Source organism: Cynocephalus volans, chromosome 1 (genome assembly GCF_027409185.1).
Source record: "Cynocephalus volans isolate mCynVol1 chromosome 1, mCynVol1.pri, whole genome shotgun sequence".
Classification (NCBI taxonomy): domain Eukaryota; kingdom Metazoa; phylum Chordata; class Mammalia; order Dermoptera; family Cynocephalidae; genus Cynocephalus; species Cynocephalus volans.
The window spans coordinates 228,489,955-228,516,748 of NC_084460.1; the positions used below are offsets into that span (position 1 = coordinate 228,489,955).

Below are 26,794 nucleotides of genomic sequence, written 5' to 3' on the forward strand. Positions count from 1 at the left end.
CCTAATTGGTTTTCCTACTTTCTGTCCATTCCACCCATTTCATCTTTCTCCTCAGAGAGTCATTCTGTAAAGTAGTAGATATGATGGTATCCCCTTCCTCAGTGGTTCAAAGTCATGTTTGCAGAAGTGCTTTCCATTAACAGTTTGTCTTGTCCTTGCAAAATGAGAAAAACGACAAGTTACAGAGTTAGTACAAATAAAAACTTACTCAACTTAAAAGACTTTTATTGTGAATTATATCCTTCATGTTTCGGGAGTCATGTATTTAATGTCATTTTTAAAATTGGGGATGGGATTCAGTGGTATTTGCTATTTTAGATGTCCTACTGGTCAAAAGTGACAGTTCTTTTAAATTTTTAAATTAAAATATTTGTATTTTGGTGTCTGAAATTCAAGGTCTTAAAATCACTGGCCGGCAGGATAAGGTTCCTCATACCTTAATGGCATATAAAATGGTTTGTTTGGGTCTGAAATTTCTAATGAATTTCATTTCTTGTGCTAGCTCCAGTTCATTGATTGGGTCTCTGTGGACTTAGCTACAGAAGACTTGTGAGGCCAAGTTTATGCTAAACTGAAGAATGCCATTTTCAATTTGCAAAATATACTCCGGGCAGAAGATGGGTGAAATCCTGTTCTAGCCCATTCCTACTTTTTTCAGCCTTGTATCTTCTGTTTTTCCATATATATATGCAAAATTTATTCTTCAGGGTTGCCATAAGCTAATACATTCCCTGAATAAATGCAGTATGCTTCTCATAATTGAAGCATAGTAGAAGATCAAGTAAGTAGGAATTATTTAGAAGAAATCCAATGGAGGAATGGTTTATGAATGTTTTCCTGTTGTCTATCTTTAATGTCCTTCATTTGCCTGCGCAATGAACTCCAATTTTCACCTTTTCTGAGTCTTCCCCTACATCCCTAAGTCACAGACTCTTTTCTCTGTAAAACTTTTAACATACTTCCTATTATAATACTTATTTATGTTATAAATATTTATTTACTTGTTTGTTGTCTGTGCTCTAGAGCTCTTTTATTGGAGCACATTGTTTGGGCTCTCATGTTATCGTATGAATTTTAGATTACCATAGACTAAATTTCTGACCCATGATACATTTCATTTTTTAACTCTTTTGTTAAACAAAAATAACACTTTAAAGAACTTTGTTTCATTTTAATACTCTTTAATTCAATAAACCATTCATCACATACTTAACTTACATGTTAACATGCTTTAAATTTTTTTCTCTTGTATTTCCTTAAAAAATTTATTTTCTGAGTCCTTATTGTCTCCAAGCAATTTAGAAATTATATCACAGCTGTGTTTTTTTTAGTCTGTCTTTGTATGTGTGTCTAAGAAATTTGCAATGAAGGAAAAATTCTTTTAAAAATAATAGGACAATTTCAATAATTGTGGTTGAAATATGTTCTTGTTATTTAAACCTGTATTTTTAAGGAGACAAACTCATCGTTTTTTAATGCATTTTGTTGAGATTAGAAGTAAAATAATTTGGAAGAGGGTATTTCAAAACAATCATTGGAAAACTAAAATTAAAAAATTTCCGTGAACGTTTTGAAGTACCCTCACACATTATGAGTAACATTTGTCTTATAAATTATTTTATTTTGTGTACATATATGTTAAAAGAAAATGAGCTGTGAGTTTTAAAATGTGTACTTGTTTTAGTTATTCTTGATTCACTGATGAAGAAATTGCAGATGTTATGCTAAGGTGTCTTTTCTTTGAACATACTATTATTAGTGTTGTATGACTGTATTCCCGAGAATGGGCATCAGATCAGGGATAAATATTTTCATTATTTGAAAAATCTCATTTTCGTAGTAGGGTATTCACAATCAGTTTATACGTTGGTGCCTTTCTTGGTGTTCTGTCTACCTCTAAGAAGAGGAAACAAGTTCCGCAGAAGGTTTTTACATTAAACCTGTAAAAATGATTGCAAAGTTTTTGTCCTTCAGTGTTTCACAACCAGGTGTTTATATCTAGTTACAAAGAGAACTGAATTTAAATCAGATTGATAGCCCACCAAAGTACAATTATAATATATAGTAGAGGGACATAGTAGAAAAGTTGGTGCTTGTTATGAATAAATGGCCCTTGGGAATTTATTGGAGCATTGTAGGTTAGATTTAATATTGAATGCAAGCATTTTCTTCTAAAAAATTTTTTTTAACCTATAGTCTACATCAGCATCAGCTTCACCATTTGAGTCTACATGGTATAGTGAATCTGAGATAACTCAGGGAGCACGATCAAGATCACAAAACCAGCAGCGGGATCATGATTCAAAAAGACCTAAACTTTCCTGTACAAACTGTACATCTACCTCAGCTGGGAGAAATGTTGGAAATGGTTTAAGTTCAGTATCAGGTAAGAATTAAATTTCTGTTAAGAGTCACTCTATGTATTTTGGATGAAAGCCTTTTTCCGGGATGTAACATAGGTAGTTGTTCTTGAGTTTGGGATTAAGCAAGTAGATTGCCAGAAGTGTAGTGGAGTTTCCAGAACCTTAAGTTAAATTAGTGCTAGAACTGAAATTAACTTTTCATTTGGCATTTTTGTTCTAAATTGGGTACACATGTTCTACACAAACAGGATATTAGCAGATTTTAATTAATTAGAATAGCTGGTGTATATGGTAATCAAATTGGTAAAAGTAACATGTATTTTGCTGGTTATTATAGGAGATAAATTTTTAAATTATTAGGAAAGCCACATCTACTGATATATATTAAAAATATTTTCTAAGCATGTCTTTTGTAAATGATAAACATTGTGGTCTGTAATATTTATTTTCAGAAAATACAGAAACTCTTCAGTTAAAAAAAGTTGGTAGTATTCTAGTAGGAGATAGATACAAAGAATTAGAAAGTCACTGTTCTAGCCCCCTAACTAGATGGGTGGCATTGGGCAAGTTACTTAAGCCACTCTGGGATTTGGATAGTTTGTCCATAAAGCTTCATGCCTTGTATTTTGTACTCAGAGACATATTTGTTGTAGAAAGTGAGTAGGTCTTTTGTTGAAAGGGCAGGAGGCTTCCTCCATTTATACTCTTCAAATGAAATGTTAGCAAATGCCTGTAATAGTTTTAAGGGGAGACAAAATGAACACAATTAGAGATAAAATTCTTAAAATGCTTACTATGTATTACCAATTGAATTAGTGTAAGCGATTCCTTTTTATTTTGAGAGGCAGGACCGCCACGGGAAAGACATTGCCCATCTGAAGGATATTAAGAGTAGTGTGATGGGTAACAGAAGACTGACCTTAACTTTGTAGACAAACACCACTGTGCCAGAGATATTTTTGTTCTCTTCTGCCATGTGAAGGCATAGCATTAAATACACTGGGACATTTCCCTTAATAAAGAGGAATTATTAAGGCTTTTGGGACTAGGAAAGGAAGAACAAGAATTTCAAGGTAAATGGTGAGTGGAAAAGAAGTTTGAGACTAATTGCAACAATACATTAATTCTTAGAATTAAAGAATGAACGAAGTGTGGTAACAGTAAAAATACTTCTGGTGAAACTGTATTTAAACCTACAGCACACCATATTCCATTTCAAGATGGCTTTGATTTTGATTTTGGCAGTTCTCTAACATCATTTTCATTGACTTTTCATGAAATTATGCATCTTTGGCAAGATTTGCATTTTCGTTCTGTAATCATTTTATATCATGTTTACGTCGTGTAGTCAGATGTTATGAGAAATGATTGAGGCACTGACGTTAGGTATGGGGATAGATTTTAGTCTTACAGAAGAATGTTTTTGAGCAGGAAATGTTTTAAGTGATTAGTTCATTAGTGAATAATTTTATGTTTTGCTGAATTTTGTTTCTGTGATTGCAGCCGTGATTTTTGATTGCAACTATGTAACCAGGGATTCTCATAATAAGTAACAGTAATCTTCCTCTGTATTAGTGAAGATTTGTTATCATCAGGAACCTTGGAAGGTTTCTCTGAAATAAAACTTCTCTAATTATTTTAAGATTCTTCTTGGAGGCATAGTCAGGCTCCCAGATCTTCATCGGTGGTACTTGGATCATTTGGAACAGACTTAATGAGAGAGAGGAGAAATGTGGAGAGAACAGATTCCTCCATTAGTAATCTTATGGATTATAGTCACCGAAGTGGCGAATTCACAACTTCATCATGTATGTATAAACTACATTGTTAAGTATTAACTTATCTAATAATATTACATTTTCCTATTTATATCATTAAAATAACAGTGCACAAGAGTAGATGAATCTTATGTCCTTCTGAAGATTTCAGAATAACTTAATATGACTTTTAGTACTTTGTTGTTTTGCTTTAAAAAATGTAAACAGTTTAAAATCATAGATGTACACGAGTATCCAGATTTCTTCTGCCTTTAAATATTTTACTTGCATTTTTCCTTTTAAGAATGTATATGTTATAAAATAATATACTAAAAAATTCTTATACGCTCAGATATAATATGCCTGTAATATATGGTGTAATAAGTAACTACTTCTAAATTCTGAAATCACCATTTAAAAAAATAAATAAATGAAAAAAGTTTTATAAATAAAGAGTAAGCATACACACTGGGTTTCTTTGACTCAGAAGAAATACTGAGTAATTAGTCCTTTTATGTACTCATTTTTAAAAGAATGCAACATTAGTTTACATTCTTCAAATATACATCTTAATTTTCTCAAACTTTTTACATCTTCTTTCATCTCTTCAATACTGTAATTTCACTCAGATTTCAGATTATCTAGGTAATAATGACAGTTCAAAACCAAATTAGAGGCCAGGTCTCATTCACCAAATATCTAACCATTTTTTCCTATTTTGAACAGCTCATATGAAGAATGACTCAGAGTTCAAAAATCATTACTAATGAATTCTATCATATCACTTTTCAAAACATATCTTTAAATTCATGATGGAATCTCAGGCAAAACACCTACATTTTCTTTGCACTTTATTATTATATAAATAATTATTAATGATAATACTTGAATTGTTTAATAAATGTGTTTAATAATTTACAAAAGTGCTTTGAAATGAATCATATTGTTAAATTTAATAAAAAGTACTGATTAGTTTTTTTTTAAAAGGCATAATTTGGGATTTAGTATAACATGAGAATGCCTTTATTTTTATTGAATTGACGTAAAGACCCACATTATTTCTATCACTGTGCCTTAGGCTTTTCGAAAATAAACATCATAAAACTATCACACTAACTAAGTGAAGAAAAAAGTGCTAATTGAGGTTAACAGATAGGCAGAAGTGAGTTTGATTTACATAGAAGAAAATATATTTTGTCTTCAAAGATTTAGGTTATTTTACTTAATTGTATCGGAGCAAGACTTTGCTTTATTCAAGACAAATAAAAAGTGTTTTATTTGGTTGGCCTTGGATGGAGGAGCTTTAGTAGATGGTTTTAATAACTTCTAGGTTTCGGAATATAAAAAGTGCAGTGTAGAAATCGATTTAGCCCTTAACAGTTCATCCTTTCTTGAGGTTCCATGTACTGGCACAGTAGTAATCTAGCTCTTACACTAAGTGTGTGGATAAACATTCTTCACAAAGGAATCCTGTAGTGTTTCTCATCCCATTTGGATTCAAACCACCAGTTAAAGTTTACTTTAAAAATGCATATGCCAGAGCCCTTTCATAGATCCCAGCCAGTATTAAAAAGCAAAGGTACGTCTGATGACTAATCAGGCACAAGAACCACTGCTGTTAACTTAAAAGATAAAAGATTGGAGAAATTTTTAGCTTTTAGCAAGGTTTGTCATAAAATCACAATGGTGATGATGTTTACATGAAATAACTTCTATTTTTATTGCACGAGTAAGAAAAATCTCCAAAATGCAATACCCCTAGGATGATTTTGCTTTTAATCATTATAAAAGTCATTAACATTGTATTATTTGGCCCATTTAAAATTCTGTATCAGTTTAGATATTATTCTGCCATATCAATTTATGACTAAGATATTAAACTGTTTTACCTTCCATCTACTGTTTGCTTTTCATAAGCTAATGATCCATTTCTTTCTTTTGAATTTGTAATGTTGACTTTACACAGCAGTACTGGTTTTTACCAATAGGAATAGAAAGAGAAATATACTCTTGTTTTTTCTATAATAGTTAAGCAAGCTATCTAGTTATAATATAGCAGTATTCAGTTTGAATCCAGTGTTTCATTTGGAAGTAATTAGTGGTTAATAAATGTAAACTTAGTAATACCCAAATTATTTCATGTAATTGGTTACCTTTCCTTCCTTTCAAAAATAGATGTTCAAGACAGAGTTCCTTCATATTCACAGGGAGCAAGACCAAAAGAAAACTCAATGAGCACTTTACAGTTGAATACATCATCCGTAAGCCACCAATTGCCTTCTGAACATCAGACTGTACCAAGTTCTAGGGACTCCAGCAGAAATTCTTTAAGATCAGATTTTTCTCCAAGAGAATCAGAATCTCCCCGAAGCAGTACACAACCTGGATTTTCTTATAGTTCAAGTAGAGATGAAACCCCAACCATAAACAATTCTGAAAGGCTTGGTTCGTCTCAGAGATCATTTCAAGAATCTTCTGACAATGAAGGTAGGCGGACGACTAGGAGATTATTGTCACGTATAGCTTCTAGCATGTCATCTACTTTTTTTTCACGAAGATCTAGTCAGGATTCCTTGAACGCAAGATCATTGAGTTCTGAAAATTCTTACATTTCTCCAAGAATCTTGACAGCTTCGCAGTCTCGTAATAATGCAGCATCAACTTCTGAAGTTTCTGATACTAGGGCATCTGAAGCTTCTCAGGGATTTCGATTTCTTAGACGAAGATGGGGTTTGTCATCTCTTAGCCAGAATCATAGCTCTGAGTCATATTCAGAAAATTTTAACCAAGAGTCTGAAGGCAGAAATACAGGACCGTGGTTATCTTCCTCACTTAGAAATAGATGCACACCTTTGTTCTCTAGAAGGAGACGAGAGGGAAGAGATGAATCTTCAAGGACACCTACCTCTGATATACCATCTAGATCTCATATTTTTAGAAGAGAATCAAATGAAATGGTTCACCTTGAAGTACAGAATGATCCCCTTGGGGCTGCTGCCAACAGACCACAAGCATCTGCAGCATCAAGCAGTGCCACTACAGGTGGTTCCACATCCGATTCAGCTCAAGGTGGAAGAAATACAGGAATAACAGGGATTTTTCCTGGTTCCTTATTCCGATTTGCAGTCCCCCCAGCACTTGGAAGTAATTTGACCGACAATATCATGATCACTGTAGATATTATTCCTTCAGGTTGGAATTCAACTGATGGAAAAAGTGACAAAAGTAAGAGTGCACCTTCAAGAGATCCAGAAAGACTGCAGAAGATAAAAGAGAGGTAAATTTGAATACTTGTCTTAAGACTATAAAGCAAGAGCATGTTAAGGAACTCCTTATTTCTGAATTGCCTTCTCATAACATTGATATCTGAAATTTTTTCCCTTAACATTTACATTCTTTAAGATGTTAGTGTCTCACTTATAGTAAATGGATGAGAATTAATTGAGGGTAGTTATGGGGGGTGTGAATTGCATTAAGAAATAACCTGAAGGTTATTTTTAACCAGCTTGTGATACCTATACATACAAAGACAAAAACCTTAATCTGTTATGCTGTTCCTTGGTAGGCTACTGCTAAATGGGGTTGGTACGAGGAACCAAGTGGTCATGGATTACCAGTAAATCTGTTCTAGTGTTTACCAGGATAATTTATCATTTATTTACATTTCTCACCTCAAAATATTTCTTTGGAATAAAGTAAAATCAGACGCACAAATTAGTTTTTATCTTGTTTTTGAAGTCCAAATGTATACTGAATATTCTTTATATCTTAAGATTATTTGACATAAATACCAGTTTAAATTTAGGACTTAGAATCTTTTTATATAACAGAACTATTTTGTAGAGATGAACATTGCTTAAAAATCACTGGTAAGAATGAAAAGATGAAAGACCAGAGATTTTAGTCACAACTAAATTAATATTGATTTTGTCATCTTAGTCTAGTTACTTAATAGTAAAATAGTTTTTATGGTAAAATGGGATAGAGTAGTACATGTAAAATATATTTATAGGAAGAAAAGACTTCTATAAAGTTAAAGATGAGGGGTTTGTTTTGTTTTTTTTTTTTTTTTTTTTTTTTTGGTTTTTCTCTTTTTCATAAAAGCTTAATGTAATGAAATTGCTAGAAAGCATAGTTGTTACTGTCATTTTAGATAGTTTTGTACTTTAACAAGAAAATATGTTCAGATCCAACTCTGGTGATAAAGGAAGCTTTATATTCTCTCTGAGATGTTGGGCACTGGGCTACTGTACTTCCAGATTTCCTTTTATATGACAGATTCTACCATGTGGCTATTTATCTTCCTGCTTTTAAACTTGCTATTTTTTCTTTCTTGTAGAGATTTACTCTACCCTGGTAGTGTTAGCTTTAATGTTTGCTTATTATAGCAATTCCCTCTGATTACAAACTGTCTGTTCAGGAATATAGTAAATATATTCTTGCCCTCAAGGTTAGTATAATTTGAGTGCAGTGGTGTAAACAGAGGGTAAAGCATTAGTTTACTGATCTTCAAGAGAGAAACAAATTAAGCCAGCACCATCCTATCTGGTTAGTCTAAAAAACAGCATTTTTTGGTTATTTTTGCCATAGAGAGAGAGAGAGAGAGAGTGTGTGTGTGTGTGTGTGTGTTCGTTCATGTGTTCATTCCATTATTATAATTTGCCTTATAGATGAGAATTTTAAGGCATTCTGCAATTAAATTAATAAGGGTATAGAAGTTGAATCTACCAAGTAAAATATAATTGAAGCTATCTATGAAGGGAAGAAAATTAAATTTAAAGAGAAAAATGTAAATATATTTTCAGCCTTTCAGAATACTTATGCTTGAGGTTATGTCTCTGATTAATTTACTGAAAATACTCTGAATTTTGAGGGAAGTGGGGGACAAAAGTGAAGAGTGTATACGATACATTGTCTTTATATTGTTGGATGTGAAGTAATCTGGGATACTGCAGAAATTAAAATCTCTTAGAGGTACTTATAAAGTGATTGTGAAAAATTTGAAACAAACTGTGCTGCAACAAGACAAAATTATTGATATTATTTGACAATAAATGATAGGATAGCGTATTTCTATTACCTTTAAAATACTTAGTTTTTATTCTCCATGAAATTGGTTTCTCATGGTGATTGTTATTTATTATTGTTGTTGCTGTTTGCTTTTTTCCACCCAAAGAGAACACGAGTAGAAATAACAAAAAAAGAGATTGTTTGGGATTATGTGTGACTGGATATGACCAGTCAGGATGAGTTATGATAGCTTTGTTTGGGAAATGTGCCTTCTTTTTCAGCCTTCTTTTAGAGGACTCTGAAGAAGAAGAAGGTGACTTATGTAGAATTTGTCAGATGGCAGCAGCATCATCATCTAATTTGCTGATAGAGCCTTGCAAGTGCACAGGAAGTTTGCAGTATGTCCACCAAGAGTGTATGAAAAAGTGGTTGCAGGCCAAAATTAACTCTGGTAAGATTTAGCCTTCTGTGTGTTTTGTTTTCAAAATTTTTCCAAGAGATGTATTTAGGTATACATTTTGATTAAGAAATTTATGATTTTGATTTATTGATTAATTTAGGCTCTTATCAAAAGTGTCTTAATCATTTTTGTAGTCTCATCAAAAGCTTTAGTCTTGCTTTCATTAATTTATAGTAATGTTTCTTGTATTTCATTTCCCAACTATTTACTACTTATTACATAATATGAAGATACTTCAGAAAGTTTGTGGAAAAATGGGATTAAAAGATAATGTGAATTTTTTCATGAACTTTTTGAAGACCCCTCGTATATAATACAATTGTAATTTATGATTGCTGGTGACTCATATCAAAGAAATATATTCACCATTTATTAGCTATGTATCCTTGAGAAAGACTTAATTGTCTCTAGGGCTGTTGAGTCACTTAATAATGAGGCTACTGTAGCAGTTCATTTGTTCATTGAGTGCCTGTTACAGGGCCAGGCACAGTTCCAGATGTTGGGATATAGAGTGGTAAACAAAACAGATAAGGCACCTGCTCTTGTGGTGGTGGTATTGAGTGTTAAGGGAATGCCTTTCTGAAGTGAGGACATTTAAACTCAGCCGAACAATAAGGAGCTAGCTATCACAGAATGTGGGATGAACATTCTAGCAGAGTGAATAGCTAGTACAAAGAATGTTTGAGGAACTGAGTGATGCACAGTGTACCTGATTATATAATTAGGGGAGTGAGGGAAGGAGTGGTACAATTGAGACAAGAGAGATTAGCAGAGGCTAGCTCATGCAAGACTTTCAAAGCTAAGGTCCAAGGCTTAGAGTTTTATATAAGAATGCTGGGAAGGCACTGAAAGGGGGAGGAATGAAATGATCTTATTTATATGGCTATTCTGAATGGATTTTAGGGGGACAAGAGTGGATGCAGGAAGACCAACCAGCCGGAATTGGTGGTGATGGCTAGAATGTGGTGATGGATAGATTCTGGTACATTTTGGAGGTGGATTCTATAAGACTTGCCAGTGGATTAGATGTGATGGAAAGAGGAAGAAAAAACAATTAGGAAAGCTCATATTTTTGCTTTGAAAATGATGGTGGCTTTTGCTGAAATAAGGAAGCTGAGAATGGAACAGATTTAGGACAAGGAATTAAGGATTCTGTTTTGAACATATTATATTTGGACTGCTAATTAGATAACCATATGGAAATGTCATGTAGGCAGTTAGAAAAGCCTGGCATTTGAGGAGCAACTCTGAAAGTTAAAGTTTTGGGAATTAGGAGCACATAAGTGATCACCTAGAGATAGAGCAAATGTCAAAGAAATGGCCCCAGGATAGAGCCCTGGGGCACCCAAATACTTAGTGAGAGCCAAGAAGGAAATTTGAGGAGCAACCTCCAGTCAGGTAGGAGAAAATTAAGAAAGTGTTATATTATGCAAGGCAGAAGAAGAAAGTGTTATAAGGAGGGTGTGATCACTCCTGTACTGCAGAGGTCAAAGATGAGAATAAAGAAATGACAATAGGATTTGATAGCGTGGCTGAGGTGGGGAAGGGTGATATTGGAAACAAGGATGATGAGAAAGTTCAAATTCAAAGCGAATGGTCTATGTAGATGTTGAAATAACCAAGAAGTAAGTTGGTGAAGAAGATAGAGAACCTGGTGCTAAAGTCATTTTGAGTGAGGGCGGAATTAAGGTTTGAAAACAGGAGTAGGTGTGTTGGGGAGCAGGCATCTATCGTCACTTCTTGGTCCTGGAGATACGAGAGGCTGTGGGAAAAAATGGCTGCAGGAGAGTATATATCAGGGGGCACTGTGGTTCAGGCTTGAAGGTACGGAGCTCATTAAAAAAAAACAGGTTAGTTATTAGAGGAATTTATTGATGTTAGACCATGAGTACCAGAGGACATAGTGGAAATGACTAGCGGGTGAGAAAGGTATGAAATTAGATTAATAAATATATACAATTATGTGAGGTTAAAGGTCTGTGACATAAGCAGATATGTTGTAAGGTATGGTGGCTCTGATTTTAATTTTCACACTGTGTTGTAGGAGTTGGGTAACGTAGTCAAGCTGGAGATTATGGGGCTACTGGGAAACTAGTCAAGTTGTCGGGGATGTGGTGATAGTCAGGGGGTAATAAGCAAAGGATCCCATCCTTTTGGGATGTGAAGTGGAGGTGGGAAGCAGTATCTTTTCTTCTACCCTAGTCTGAGCCCAAAACTCTAGGACAAGCCATCTCTCCTGTAATAGCCTCTTCTCTCAGCTGTGTAGTGTTATGGTAACCTCATAGGCTTTATTAATCACTGTCTTGGGGTGTTGTTAGGATTAAATGAGAGATTACATGTAAAGTGCTTGATTCTTGACACTTAGTAAGGGCCCATAAATGTCAGCTGTTACCAAAACGAAGAACAACTTGACTCAATTTCTGATATGTTGATAAACTGGATTATTTGTGTTGGGTATGGAGGAAAACAGTACAGTTCATTGTTTGAAGAACATTGGTGGTTTGGAGTTAGACAACCCTAGATTGGAAAATTAGCTGCAACACTTAGCCAGCTTTAGGATCCTGAGCGTGTTTCTTAACATTAGTTCTCAACCCTGGCTGCTAATCAAAATCACCCATTGTAGTTTTTAAATATACAAATGCTTCGGATCCACTTGTAACAGTTCTTAAGTAGGTCTGGGTTTGGGCCTCAGTTCTATCATGAGTAAAATTGAGTAATACCTCCTACAGTTGTGAATGTCAGATGATAATGTTTATAGTTTTGCATTTTGCCAGGCACTGTTAAGTACTAAATTAAATGGGAGTTATTTTTATAAGGTTGTAATAAGTTCTTTTTTAGATGTGATCAACTGAATATATAGATCTCAACAAGTGAAACTTCCTGGTAAATATTCAGAAGACTTTCTCATATTTATGCAGACTTCATCTGATAGAAGATTAATTCTGATAAAGATTGATTTGAACATTTATTAAGTAGCTGAATCCTACAGAATGTACAAAGATATTGAATAAAACAAGTCTAGTACAAGTTTAGACAGACACAAAATGGGTTGTTACCAGCTGTGTGAGGCCTTTTTGAATGACTTTTGTTAAGTCACTTACTCCATACAAGAGAAAAATGAAGTCTTAAGATATAAAAAAAAAAATTGTACTAAATGGTCTCCTAGGTCCATATTTCATGATTATCTTACTTTTCCTGCTTCTGAATTAGAGAATAGTTCTATGAAATGTCTAATAAAAGAAAGCCTTTTAAATGTCTTTCTCATATTCTCCATCAAGTCATAATATGGACTTATCCTAAATTTAGTTAAGTGGTACAATTTTAATTTTTAAAAATTAAAATATTTTCAGGTAAAGTTTAATTTTAACATCTTCATGTATGCTACACTCCCCCAAAATGTTTTGTTTTTAAATATGAGTGATCTTCAAAAAATTCATGGAAAAATTTATATTATCTTTTCATTCTGTTTCTCTATGAACTTTTTGAAATATCTTCATATAGTGAAAACCAGATGTGATTTTGATTGCAGTTCATTTTGAGACAACATAGACAACACACTTCCTCAAATTAGCACTCACTTTCCTTCAGCCATTTTCTAGAAAATGCACCCAAGTTACTACTGTTGTCTTGGACTTTATGCTGAATTTTACTCTTTATAAAAAAATTGTTATTAAATAACACCATTTACAAGAGTTTTATGACCTCCTTGAAAACAGAGGCTATTACTTGCTCTTTTCTGAATCTCCAGAGCCTCTTAATTATTGCTTGGCACATAACAATCTCTCAACAAATATTAGTGGAATTGAATTTAAACCTCTACCTTGGTACTCACATAACTTATTCTAATTTTTAGGACAATTTTCAATTTGAAGGTCAATCTAAAAATAAACACAGAAAAGGGAAAAAACTCTACACGTTCAGGTAGAGAAGACTACTACCTACTAAGTTGGAGCCGAAAGCTTAGAAGTAATTAAATGTTCAATGCATATGGAACAGAAGTGGGTTTTCTTTCTTTAAAATTGTGGTAAAATATATATAACATGAAGTTTACCATTCTGACCATTTTTAAGTACACAATTTAGCATTCACTACGTTTAGAATGTTGTACAACCATCACCACTATCTATTTCCAAAACATTTCATCACCTCAGAAGTTCTACCCATTAAACAGTAACTCCCCACTCCTCACACTCCCCTTTCCCCCAATCCCTAATGACTTCTGATTTACTTTCTATCTGATTTTGTTTATTCTAGATATTTCATATAATTAGAATTATAAAATATTTATCCTTTTTCCTCTGCCATATTTCACTTAGCATAATATTTTCAAGGTTCGTCCATGTTGTAGCATGCATCAGGACTTAATTCCTTTTATGGTAGAAAGGAGCTGTTTTTATCTGGACAAAGGTGATTCCCTTTTTTCCTCTCCTAGTCAGTATGGCAGACACATTCCTTAGACTCAAAATAAGTCTTCTTAGTATATGCTGTACTGACATGGGTATGTAACTAGCTGTTTGAGATGCTGTATCATTAAGCATTGTTTTCACAGCATCATGCCAAAGTACTTAAGGAGGAAAAAGGAGGTACAGATGACATTCCATTGCCTCTGTCAGCTTCCCATAATCAAGGATGTATAAATTTCTGGGAGGAAAAAACAACAGAGATATCTAAATAATGGGTGGAGGCTTAAATACCATAGGGCGGGACCTGACATGCACATTAGGCATTATGGATTGCTATTTTAGGAGACCTTACTGGGTTACTGCAGTAATGCAATCTTTTCCTCCTCTTTTCTTCTCTCTTCTCTTCTGCTTTTCTTTTCTCTCTATTTCTTTCTTCATCAGTAAGATTTTCTATATTTTAAGCTTAAAACCTAGGAAGAAAAATGTTTTATGAAGACATTGTAACACTAAGGTTTACTTGTAATTTCATTTTTACCAGGTTCTTCATTAGAGGCTGTAACCACTTGTGAACTCTGTAAAGAGAAGTTGCAGCTTAACCTGGAGGATTTTGATATTCATGAACTCCATAGAGCTCATGCAAATGAACAAGTTAGTATATTTTGCCTAATTTGGTAAGTGTCTATTCTGTGCCTTAAGGACAGCTCTTGAAGAAAGCTGGTCAGAAACCACACATTAAAATAATAATAATAATAATAATGGTCTTAACATAATTCTCTGTTACTGCATTAGGTGTTACAATTTCATAATTTTTCTTTATTTTTCCCCTTAACTTTTTATAAGTGAAAATCCAAGTCACAGGTTTTCAATTTATAAAGATAAAATTTGTCATGCTTCCTAAATAAGCCTGAAAATAACAAAAGCTTAGGAAAGTTGTCCCAAAGTAGGCATGTCAACCTTATTTGCCCAGAGCTGTAAGTTTTTGAGATGCTTAAGTGATAGTTAAAATGAAAGAAAAACTCAATATTTTCCCTCTTCTTTTCTACTGAAGGAAAAGTTGGGTGGCTGGGGAATGGAGGAAGATGCATTTAGGAAATTACAAGTGTGATTCTAGAGCCAAACTATCCAGGTGTGGTTAGCGTATTTGTTGTAAAAACAGATATGATGACAAAGGACTGCATGAGATGCTTGAAAAACACTTTTTAAATGAGATAATGGATGGACCCCCTTTTAATCTGTGTTAGAACTATGAGTCTTCCTTATAAAATATACAGACACAAATTTAGTGTGTAATTTAAGGGATTCAAGATCCCTTGAAGCTAATTGCTTAGATCCAGGTTAAGAATCACTGATCTAAAGAATGAAACATTAGGCATTTGATGTAGCATAGTTGCTACTCTAATACCAGTTATATTGTTTTATTCTCTAATGAGCCAGTTGTCCAAAAAGAAAATCATTTTCAGCAATGAAATTTGGGTTTTTATTTTATTTTATTTTATTTTTCTTTATTTTTTAAATTATTTTAAGCAATGAAATTTTTTAAATCCACAAGGAGTCTCAGACATCTGAGCTTTGGTATTTTAAAGAACAGAGGAGAGAGTATAGAAAGGTGGAATAATGCAGAAATAATTATGCATATAAAAGTTCATGGAAAGATTTGTATTATTTTTTAATTCTATTTTTCCACGAACTCTTTGAAGTACCTCTGTGTGTGTGTATGTATTGGTATTGTATGTGTATATGTGTATTTTTTTTTTTGTCTTCTCAAAACCAGAGTAGGTTTCAAAAGGATTTTTTTTCTTGCACGCAGTTCTTTGGTTTTTCATTTCAGCCAGGAATGTTTTTATTGTTCCCCAAGCGTTTTAATGACCCACATTTCAAAATAATTTAGAAGTGTTAGGAAATATTAGGTGGAGTCATTGTACAAACAATGACAGCCTTGATTAAGCCTCCTGGCTTTAATTTGTTTTATGTGAATCTTGGATTCTAGTGACCTGACAGCCACCCTCATTTTAAGTGATTAGTTTAATACACTTTATTTCCTCATTATCCAGTGGCTTCATCTTTTTCAAGGTAATAATCATTTAAACATTTAAAATTTTTTCCGGATATATGATTTCCTTTTAAGTTAAAAATAGGCAAAACAATTGTTACATGAAGCATTTAAAGTAACCTTTAATAAATTAATTTCAATTTTCTTTTTTTTTTCTTTTTTGAGGGGGGGGGCCCAAACCCATGAACTTAGTGTTATAAGGCCACCCTCTAACCGAGCTAACCAGCCAGCCCCAAATTTCTTGACTACTGGATATAATCTGATAACCAGTTACTTGCTAAAGTAGGTACTAAAAACACACAGTTGTTAACATTGGATGAGTTAATTACCCAAAAAGGTTGCAACTTATAAATAGTTCACTATGTAAACATTATAGGACAGATTAGATATTTAATAACACTGTATTCATTATTTGTATTCATAGCTTAAAACAACAGAACAGTTTGAACCAAAGAACTCTGCTTTTACCAACTACAAATTTCTTTGTGAATGATATGAGTTACTTTTTTTTTTTTTTTTTTGGTCTTTTTCATGACCGGCATTCAGCCAGTGAGTGCACCGGCCATTCCTATATAGGATCCGAACCCACGGCGGGAGCGTCGCTGCGCTCCCAGCGCCGCAGTCTCCCGAGTGCACCACGGGGTCGGCCCATGAGTTACTTTTTATTAGTTCATTCTTTTATTTTCTGTTGCCTTTTAAGTTAATTGTAGTACACAAGAAACATTGGCGCTATCAGAATAGGTTTTAGCTATAGCAGTAAATGATAAATTTAAGTAAACATACATAGCTATATATTAATTTGCATAATAAAGTCTGTTATGAGCTTTATAGAAAACCAAAGCATTCATTCTACCATCAAATGATTTAAAAGCTCTACTTTTATATAAATAATTACATAAAGGAAGACTATGAGAATAAAGAGGATATTTACATCTATTTGGACTCATACAACACTAGTAAAATTTTATGAAATTATGAAGGGCAGCTGTTTATTTCTCATTTTAGTAGATGGCACTATCACTTACCAAGAACTGGATATGCGTACATTTTCTCTAGTTTATCAATGCACTATGAATATCAATCTTAGTTCTACTAATTTTTTATTATTTTTCCTTTTCTCCTGTTTCCTTCCCTTTTGAAGGCTGAGTATGAGTTTATCAGCTCTGGTCTCTACCTAGTTGTGTTATTGCACTTGTGTGAACAAAGTTTTTCTGATATGATGGGAAATACAAATGAACCAAGCACACGTGTCCGAGTAAGTAATATTAGAGTCGGGGAGAGGGAGGGTGTGATACAGCAAATGTTTGCCTTGAAAAGCAGATTGTTTTATATGTTTGCATCCTATTTCCTTTGAGGAGTTTTTATTTTAAATGTTTTTTTTTTTAAATAAAGATACTGTAGATTTAATGGAAACTGCTGTCTTCCTTACTTCTACAACAAGCAGCCTAATTTTCTCACAAAGCTGTTTTAGAGAAAGAAGTAATTTTCTAGCTCTTGAAGGTAATTGGAATATATTCCAGTGAAAAACAGGGACAGAATTGGAAACACCAAGAGAATGTGTTCTTTTTAATTTAAAAAACAAAAAAAGCCTCAGTATTATAACTTAGAAATTTGAAACTGAACTCCAAAAGCCAAAAGAGTATGGAAAATTAACTTCAGTTTATTTGTTACTGTTCTGTAAAAGATGACCGGTGTACTAATTTAAGTGTTTATATTACAAACTCTTAAAGATGTGGACTAGTTGGTGATTGCTATATGTATGCTACTAACCATAATATAACAATTAGGCTAGGTTTATGTTAGGCATTTAAAGTAAATGATGTAGTTTGCCACAGTGTGCCAGAAGAAACTTTATATTCTGCTGCCTTGGTGTTTTGTGTAGCAGAGTCTAGGGCTTATATCTGTCATTACTGAAGCATTCTGAACACTTTGTATCTTAAAATGTGTTCATAAATATATCCTTCAAACTATTTTTTATGTAAATATTTACTTTATAAAAATTCAGTAGATAGTTCATGTTGAAGTTTAATGTTTTTATCTTGAAAACTTACTAAATAACTGCAATTCAATGTATATAATACTGCTTCTAAATTAGTAAAATATTTTTCTGTATTTTTATCATCTGTGGACATTACTTTAGTGAGCTGATTTAGTGAGAGAAAAGAGAATGAATTGTCAAGAGTGTTCAGAATTTGAGCAAAGATCTCTTGACTTAAGTACTTTAGAAATTATGAGCCCCTAACTTTAGTTAATTCCATACCATTTCTAAAAAGATGTCTTAACTCTTCAGAATGAATAAATCTTATAAAGCGTATAAGTTTCTTTGTATTAATATGTTTGTAAAAGTTAATATTAAAAAGTTAATGTTAAAGTGGAAGTCATTTTTATTTTTTTTTAAGTATTGTTAAATGTATACTTCTAGAGCTATTTTAGGCAGGAAAGTATTGATTCTTGGGGTTTTTTTTAACTGACCACTAAAATTGAATTTGTTTGGGTACAAATTGCAAGGGCTTTTGTTTTTTTCTCCCTCCATTTCATAACTTTTAAAAGTGTTGTAGAAGAAAACAAAACAATTAGATAAAATTTTTGTATCTGATCTCACTTCCAAGAAACTGGTTTTCTACATGGTTAATAATGATTATACAAAATATTTGAAAAATAATACCGGGGGAAAGACACCTAGTTAAAGGCTTAAAATGGTGTTCGAATTTTTAAGTAAAAATGAATCTCCTATACTGATTCTCTCTTTAGATCCATTTACAGCATTTAAACTACCATATTTCTTTCTGCATTGTTTCTAGTTTATTAACCTTGCAAGAACTCTTCAGGCACATATGGAAGATCTCGAAAGTAGGTGGAATTTCCCCTCCCCAGACTTGTTGAATTTACTTTTGCAAATTAAACCCATAGAGCAAAACTTAAGTATATACTCCTTTCTAGCAAATCAGAGCTTTATTTATAGGCTTAATAATCCCAAAATGATTGATTTGGGAAATATGGGTTGGGCAACTGACATTAGTTTTAAAAGCATATTTCTAAAAGTATACTTACTTTAAAGTATGGAAGGATATAATTTTAACCAGCAGTACTTTACTTTTATTTTAAATAAAATTTTATTTTTTATCACTTTGATTTTAGTACTTGTAATCAAAAAGAAAGCATAAATTTAACTACCTATCAAATCTGATAGAATTTTTTTTGTAAGAGATTTTACTTTTAGATCATAAATTGTTTTCCTGGGGCTTATGTATGGTTTCAGGAAATAGGGGAGAAAGAGCCCTTGATTCTGAGTCTGTAACAGAAGCTGTAGGTTTTTTTGTTTTTTTGTTTTTTGCTCCTCATTTAGTTCCTCATGGACCTTTAATAGGCAGCCAGCTTCACTAGCAGCTCCAATCTCTTAAGATCACGTTCCAGCATCAGAACTTCTGCCTGTGCTCCTATGTGAAGGCACTGTTGTGCCCAAATCTTTACAGGCGTCTGCACAGCCTACCTCCTTCTTCTCACAGTCTTACAGCTTCCAGGGTGCTTCATACCAGGTGGGCACAGGTTTTGGTGGCTCTGGAACAGGTCCTGGGAATCCAAGATGACCCCAGTTAACCCCTACCTTTTACTTTTTCATCCAAAGCAACAGGCTCTCCTTTCCAGTGCACTCTTTGAAGTGTTTTTTAATATGTATTCTCCAAATGATTACGTAGTGTACTCATTTTCAAAATACTTTGGAGTGTTATCTGTAGTGTGCTTAACATTTTTATAGTAAGAGAAAGCTCAGTATCCTTTGAAGTAAGTTTTGAGAAGGACTTGGTCCTCATAAGAACCTTTTATTTCCTTGAATATTGTAAGCCATGGGTTTTTGTCATTAAGTCTGTACTGTTTTTAAGTTTTAAAAGTATTTCAGATTAAATCAGACAACACATTTTCACAATTTTAATCAGTATACGTGAAAATAAAGGAGTCAGTGGGAATTTATTTGGTGTAAAAAATTTTTTTCCATTATACCTTCTTAGTTCAGATCAGTTATGATGGTTAGTACAAAGGTCTCCTTTTTTTTGCATGTTTTTTAAAAATTATAATTTATGCTTTGTCAGATGTGATGATAGTAATTTGTTTCAGTGTATGTTTTCCCCTGATTTCTCAATTTTTGAAAAACTAACATTCTCATTTAGAATTTAGTTCCTTAAACATAACAGTATTTGCTCCCAGCATGTGAGAGAGAAGAGAAAGATGGAGGTGAAATATACCCAAACACAGCTGAGAGTGAAAGATGTGGGTGCTACAGGTTAACTCCTACACACCAGAATATTAATATATTCTGAAAACTGGTTTGGGCTGAATTTTCCTCTCGTGGTGTTTTTAATCAAATAGAAAACACAAGAAGTTGCCTAAAAAGCTGTTGTCTTTTAGTTTGATATTTCTCCATGATATAACATAAAACTTAACCATATTTCTATCAGTCAAAAGTTAGGTATATGCTTAGTATCATTTATTAAAAATGGATTTCATCTATAAGTGATGCATACTTTTCCTGTGCTTTGCTCTAGGTTAATTCCATTTGCTGGAGACTTTTACATTGTCCAATATCAATACAAAAAAAGAGTACATTAAACTTTTCTGCTTTTGATAATGGGGGGAGATGCTGGTTGGATGTATATTTTAGTGAACTTTCATTTTCCTTCACATGCAGAACATTTTACAGAATACATAATTTTATACCTATGATGTCCTTCCAAAAGACAATCTGGGGTGCTTTATATTAACTCTTGAGCTGCTAATGACTCTTGTATAAGTTGAAGTCAGAAATGTATTGCAAAAGTGGCAAGTTTCTGACTTTATGGAGACATGGGAATAATCTCAACAACAGGTTTTTAGTGATTCCAATTATTTTAACTTAGGCTGTGTCTATATAAAGCTTTTTTGGCTTACTAAAAAGAGCTTTATCTTGGCATTGTATAGACATAGCTTTGATATAAATTACAAGAACCCCCATAACATATTATTCTATGTGCATTTTTTGTTGTTCTCATTGGATGCATCGAACATGCAGCAGTAATAAGCCAGATTCTACTCAGGTGTGTGAGAACACTTGCCTTAAATTCACTTTTTCTCTAGTGTATATATCATTAGCTACTATGAACACGAATTGTTCTCAGAAACATTTTAGAAGATGCTTTTGAACCACATTTTTAAGCATTTTCATTTTTATAAAAACTATACAACAAAACCGGGGCGGGGAGGAAGAAGACACAACAACTACAATTCCTTGAAGTTGATACGACACTCAAACAGAAAGGACATTGTTGGGTGGGAGGGGGGAGAGGGAGGAGGGAGGGGGGTTTTGGTAATGGGCCACAATAATCAACCACATTGTATGTCGACAAAATAAAATTAAGGGGGAAAAAAAAAATACAACATCGCAAAAAGATATGGGGGTGGGGCGTTGTGGATGGGCATCACCCACAGTCACACCACCCTAACCCTGTCATGATAACTTATCATTTTGACCAAACGGTATACTAAATTGGGATTTTTGTTTTACAAGTCATTGCTGTTCTGGCTTCCATATTTACCCCTCCCATTCTCATCCCCCTTAAAATCATTGATTATCCTGTTTTCTTTCAACAGCTTCAGAGGATGAATCCGAAGAAGATGGAGACCATAACAGAACGTTTGATATTGCCTAACTTCATATAAGACAAATGGACGATCTGTGAAAAAGTGTTTATTAAAACTGGCAATTAAGAATGAATTAATTTTGTGGGGGAATGCCTGTTAAATACATTGACTATATAAAACGAATATATATATACACATGTATGCATGTATATATATATTCGTTCTCAAGTATTACTGAATTAAAATTTTACTGCTGGACCTTTTAACTTGGCCAGCTAATCTGATGTTTATAAACTGGTAATCAAAAGTTTTTCTTTTAGGTGAGTGGGAATGTATTACTCGTTTTAAATATCTAATGTCCATTAACCCTTTTTTGTCTTCTGATTACTGTAGTCATATTTATAAAAAAAAAAAAAGGTTTGTGTTTTAGTCTCTTGCTAGTGAGAAAAGTGGGACAAAATATGCTTTTGAAATAAAATGCCAGTTGGCACCTAATTATTTTTTCTTTTAAAATGCCTTAAATTGCAGTCCCATTTTGATAATCATTTGCTTCCAGTGTTTAAAAATAAAAATAAAAGGAATGGGGAGGAGGTTATGAAGAGCAGCATTATATTAGGTTTCCAAATTTAATTTGAATTCTAAATTCATTTAGCAGTAAAATCTAATTTTTAAAAAAGTATATAAACATAAAATACATAAATGATGGATAAATTTTTGTATTGATTTGCAAAATGCAGATTATATTTGATAGGCCATAGTTTATAGATATTCCTCTTAGGAATATCACAGCTGTAAATTATATCAGAATTGCCAGTAAATGCTGTTTGGTTAAAAAAAAGAATAATTGCAATCTAAAGGTAATGATATATTTTAGGGCTGAGCCTGTGGCGCACTCGGGAGGGTACAGCGCTGCAGCGACGCTCCCGCCGCGGGTTCGGATCCTATATAGGAATGGCCAGTGTGCTCACTGGCTGAGTGCCGGTCACGAAAAAAAAAAAAAAAAAAGACTAAAGGGAATGATATATTTTAAAATCCCACACTCAAAGTTTAAAACACTGGTTTTCAATGTGTTTTTTAGTGTTGTCACTTCTTTATAGATAAATAAGATACAAATAACCTGTTTGGATCCTGGTCCTTTTTAACTCTTGATAATTCTGAGCATTTATTTGATGACTTACTAATATTTTTCACTATCTTTGGAGAACAGATGAACATTACCTATTCACCATGAATGGGTCTTACACTGTGGTCATGACTTGTGTAAACTTCTATAACACTGTAGTTTTCCTTTGTATGTACCATTAGGATACACTTAAAAACACCTTCAGGTGGTTTCAGGTTAAATTCTGATAGTATGGCAACAAGCTACTTTTTCAGAACCTATATAGAAACCATGTAATTTCTCAAACGTGAATGAACAATTTGCCCACACTTAAGTCAGTTTGTTGGTCTTATGTAAAACCTTGGCTTTAAATAAAATGCATACTGATTGATTTATTTTACAGTTTGAATGTTTCCTTTTAAACTGGTCCTCAAATAAGACTTCAAACCCTGTAACTAAGAATTTTATTAAAATTTCAAATGAAATCCCATTTCATACAATAATACAAATATTTCTAAAACATTTGTTCAATTCTTGCTTGTTATCTTTGCATTGTCTTACCTGAAGCAAAAATACAAAATCTGAGGATGCCAGTTTTAATATATCCTGTAGGTCCTTAGGGATGTTTTGAATTTGAAATATTTATATTTTTTGTAGAATTCAGTATGGAAAGTGTCTGCTTAACCCACAAGATTTTTTATTTATAAATTTAAATGGTAGAAAGCATTCCATTGTTGTGATATAATTTATTCATATATAGTTTTGTCATTAAATACTAAGTGACAGTGATAACAGACAGTGGCCTGAGCCTTATGTATTCTTATTGTTCCTTAGTACCACTTAATATTTAAATATTGTCATATTAGTTTCTGATATCATGTAAGTGTGATACTACTGGAATAAGAGGGTCTAAGAGAGAAGTCTTCTATTGGTTTTCAGTTTTAAACTCTGAACAATAATAAAGAAACCATACAGTGCTCTCTACAAAGAATGCAAATCCTCAGAAAACGTAAGTAAAAATGTTATTCTGTGTAAATATCTGCCTCGCATAAGAATTATTTTCTCATTATTAGCTAGAACTAAGATGTTGAAGAAAGCAATTTCTACATTCTGAATGTAGTAAACAGTCTTGCCTATATTATCCTTAATATTAGAAATATAGGCTTAAATGATCCAAGTATAGTCACGCATTGCTTAGCAACAGGAATACATTCTGAGAAATGGCATTTTTAGGAGTTTGCATCATTGTGCAAACATCAGTGTACTTCCAGGTACCTAGAAGTTATAGCCTATTTCTGCTAGGCTACAAACCTGTATAGCATGTTATTGTACTATTACTGTAGGCAGTTGTAACAGTGGTAAATATTTATGTATCTAAACATAGAAAGCAAATTTTTCAGCTCCGTTATAGTATTATTATTGGCCACCATCATATATGTGGTTCATCACTGACCAAAATGTCAATATGCAGCACTTGACTGCATCTGTTGACAAAATGAATAGATATAAGGGCCTGTTAAAGAAGTTCTAATATATAAAGAAAGTTAAGATTTAGCACTTGTATTACCAGGGACTTCTAGACCTGTTGAAAAATGAAATCAAAGATTGAAAATTGCATCACAGTTTAAAACAGCCATGTTGGAAGAGCTGCCATTAGGTAGAAATTGTTAAAACATACAGAAGAAAATTAGTTGTGTGGGAGTTGAAGGGAATATTCTAGAGCAGCGTCATCCAGAAACACTTTCTGTAATAATGGAAATTTTCTGTAATGTATGCTGTCCAATATGGTAGCCACTAACCACATGTGATCTGAGCACTTGAAATGTGGCTAATGTAATTGAGGAACTGAATTTTAAACTGTATTTCATTTTAACTTATTTAAATAGCCACATGCCTGTTTTAGGGAAGTGATAAGATTGGTCTTAATTCTTAAATGAGTGGTAGAATTTGGGTAGAAAAAGAAGGAAGGAATTCCAGGCTAATATTCACTATTAGCACTATTAACAGCCTATCAATAATAAAATAGACATCTCAGCCACTACACAAAAATCTCAGAAATTTAAAGCTCTTAGCATAGTTGTGTTCATGTAATACAGCTAGTGTAACACTTGATCTTTTAGTACCACATAGCCACACTCTTTATAGTTGTCTGTCACTACTTTGTAGTTATTTGTGTCTCAACAGTAGTGTCATTAAATGTAATAAGGGATGTTTTTGATTCATAGTATAGTGGTCACTGAAAACAGGTGACACAAACTGCGACTTTGCTGCCATTAGCCACGCTAGACAGACAGAATTTCTCCCCATAAGAAAATTATTCCTAATAAGAATTGATGGAGTGTGTTCAGGAGAGAGATTACTTTCCTTGAGCTGTAAAGCTTCTAAGTATAGTAAATATAATTTTGTGTGGAGCCTAGCCATTCCTTATCTTTTCTAATACTGTTTTTGAGCTATAAAAGATGGTAAAGAAAATCACTCGTTTCAGCTTTCCTCCATTTTCATTTTTTACTCCCCAAATGATTATTTTCACCCTTAAAATGTACTGGAAACTTTGATCAGCATCACTACTAACGTACTTAATGTTTTTCTTCAGTCTTTGCTTACAGTTCCCATGGCATTGAAGAAAAAAATTTATAAATGCTTGGGGAACATGAGATACCTTGTATAGGAAAAGGTATGGTAGTAGAATAATCCTTAAAGCGGCACTATGATGTAAGTGTTAACCTCATCACCAGCCTTCTCCATGCCTTCCTGGACACAGCTATAATTTTTGTTACAAAAAATTTATAAAATTTTATTAAAATTTTAATCACTTGCGATCAGTGCTTGTGGTCAAAAATGGAATGTCTAGAAAAAACTATAATGTGGAGTATGGGATGTAAAAATCTGTAGTTTTTTTCATCTAAATCATAAAGGAAGATAAAAATTCTAAAGGAATTATCTGCCAGAATAACAAGTATCAAGATTATTTAAATGTATAGAATCTATTTAAAAATTAGATTTAATTCATCATATTTACTATTTATTAATAAAGGAACAAGGCAGTTAAACCGTAAACTGGTTCAACTAAGTGGAAGGAAAGATAGAGGAGGTAAGACAAGTAGGCTGGGTTTTTATTTTTATCTGGTTTACTTCTTGGGCTTCAAACTCCCCTTCATCTGAAAGGTTCTGCATTTGAACAGGTGATTAAAACTACCAAATTAAATCTAAGAGCATTCCTTCTTTTAAAACCCTTTTTATAACAAATTTAAAGATTAATTTTTGTCACAATTGATGAGTACGTGAAAATGTTACTGGAATATAAGGAATACCATAAAAGCTATAATTTTCAATATCAAGTTTTATATTAAAGTCTTGCAAAGGAATTGCTGTCAAGGCATTTAATGTCTAGTCTGAGATTACCAAGAACTAGTCAAATTGAACAGCATATTCATTTTCTTCATCTACCAAAACACAGTCGTCGTCATAAGGCGATTGGGATGCAGTTGAAAAAACTGTGGTGAAGCCAGAAGCAGAATTTCTTTTGTACAGGAACCAAATGATTATTCCCAAAACTGTCAAAATTACTGTGCTGGCAATCACCAAAGCTGATATTAAAATGTGATTATCTGAAAAAGAAAAGACAAGAATATATGGGAGATCAGGGTACAAAAGTTGCAAGTATTGCATTTTGTGGGAGGACAAGTGTTCCATCATGCAACTATTTCTCTATATTGAGAATTTTCCACACAGATGAGAAAACATTTTATATTCCTGTCAAGATTTATATTTCTTAGCTTGAAAAGTGGCCAGACTTCAAAATTTCATCTAAATTTTGTAGTTCTCTACTGAAGATCTTGAAATTGAAACCACCCAGGTACCCCAAGGTCCTGTTTTGTCTTCCTTGGCGTTTTTTGGGGGGCTTTTTTGTTTTGTTTCTTGATCTAAGACTTTACAAATTAAGACCTAGTACTGTCTTCAGGAATATTATTTAGATATTGGTTACATTAATGAGACTTAATGGTTTAATGGTTCACTTGGCTTTTGGGATTTAAGATTT

The 26,794-nt window shown here is 33.1% G+C and overlaps 2 protein-coding genes across 5 annotated transcripts in view; one reads left to right on the forward strand and one right to left on the reverse strand.

Annotated features, from left to right (window-relative positions):
• MARCHF7 (membrane associated ring-CH-type finger 7) overlaps positions 1 to 23,150 on the forward strand; it is a 45,723-nt gene extending 22,573 nt beyond the window's left edge. Inside the window, exons 3-10 of one of the 3 annotated variants that reach the window (XM_063107671.1) lie at positions 2,197 to 2,386; positions 4,007 to 4,171; positions 6,296 to 7,397; positions 9,412 to 9,581; positions 14,532 to 14,641; positions 17,185 to 17,298; positions 18,845 to 18,893; positions 21,663 to 23,150. In XM_063107671.1, the coding sequence (XP_062963741.1) occupies positions 2,197 to 2,386; positions 4,007 to 4,171; positions 6,296 to 7,397; positions 9,412 to 9,581; positions 14,532 to 14,641; positions 17,185 to 17,298; positions 18,845 to 18,893; positions 21,663 to 21,721 (1,959 nt within the window). In that variant the 3' untranslated portion in view covers positions 21,722 to 23,150. Of the gene's footprint in view, positions 1 to 2,196; positions 2,387 to 4,006; positions 4,172 to 6,295; positions 7,398 to 9,411; positions 9,582 to 14,531; positions 14,665 to 17,184; positions 17,299 to 18,844; positions 18,894 to 21,662 lie in introns of those variants that run through there. The other 2 variants (XR_010024432.1, XM_063107680.1) reach the window with 2 other exon arrangements.
• A 2,948-nt stretch (positions 23,151 to 26,098) lies between these two features.
• The window catches only part of CD302 (CD302 molecule), a 32,636-nt gene continuing 31,940 nt past the window's right edge, over positions 26,099 to 26,794 (reverse strand). For both annotated transcript variants that reach the window (XM_063103753.1, XM_063103746.1), the window contains one exon: positions 26,099 to 26,363. In XM_063103753.1, coding sequence (XP_062959823.1) covers positions 26,164 to 26,363 — 200 coding nt within the window. In that variant the 3' untranslated portion in view covers positions 26,099 to 26,163. The remainder of the gene's footprint in view (positions 26,364 to 26,794) is intronic.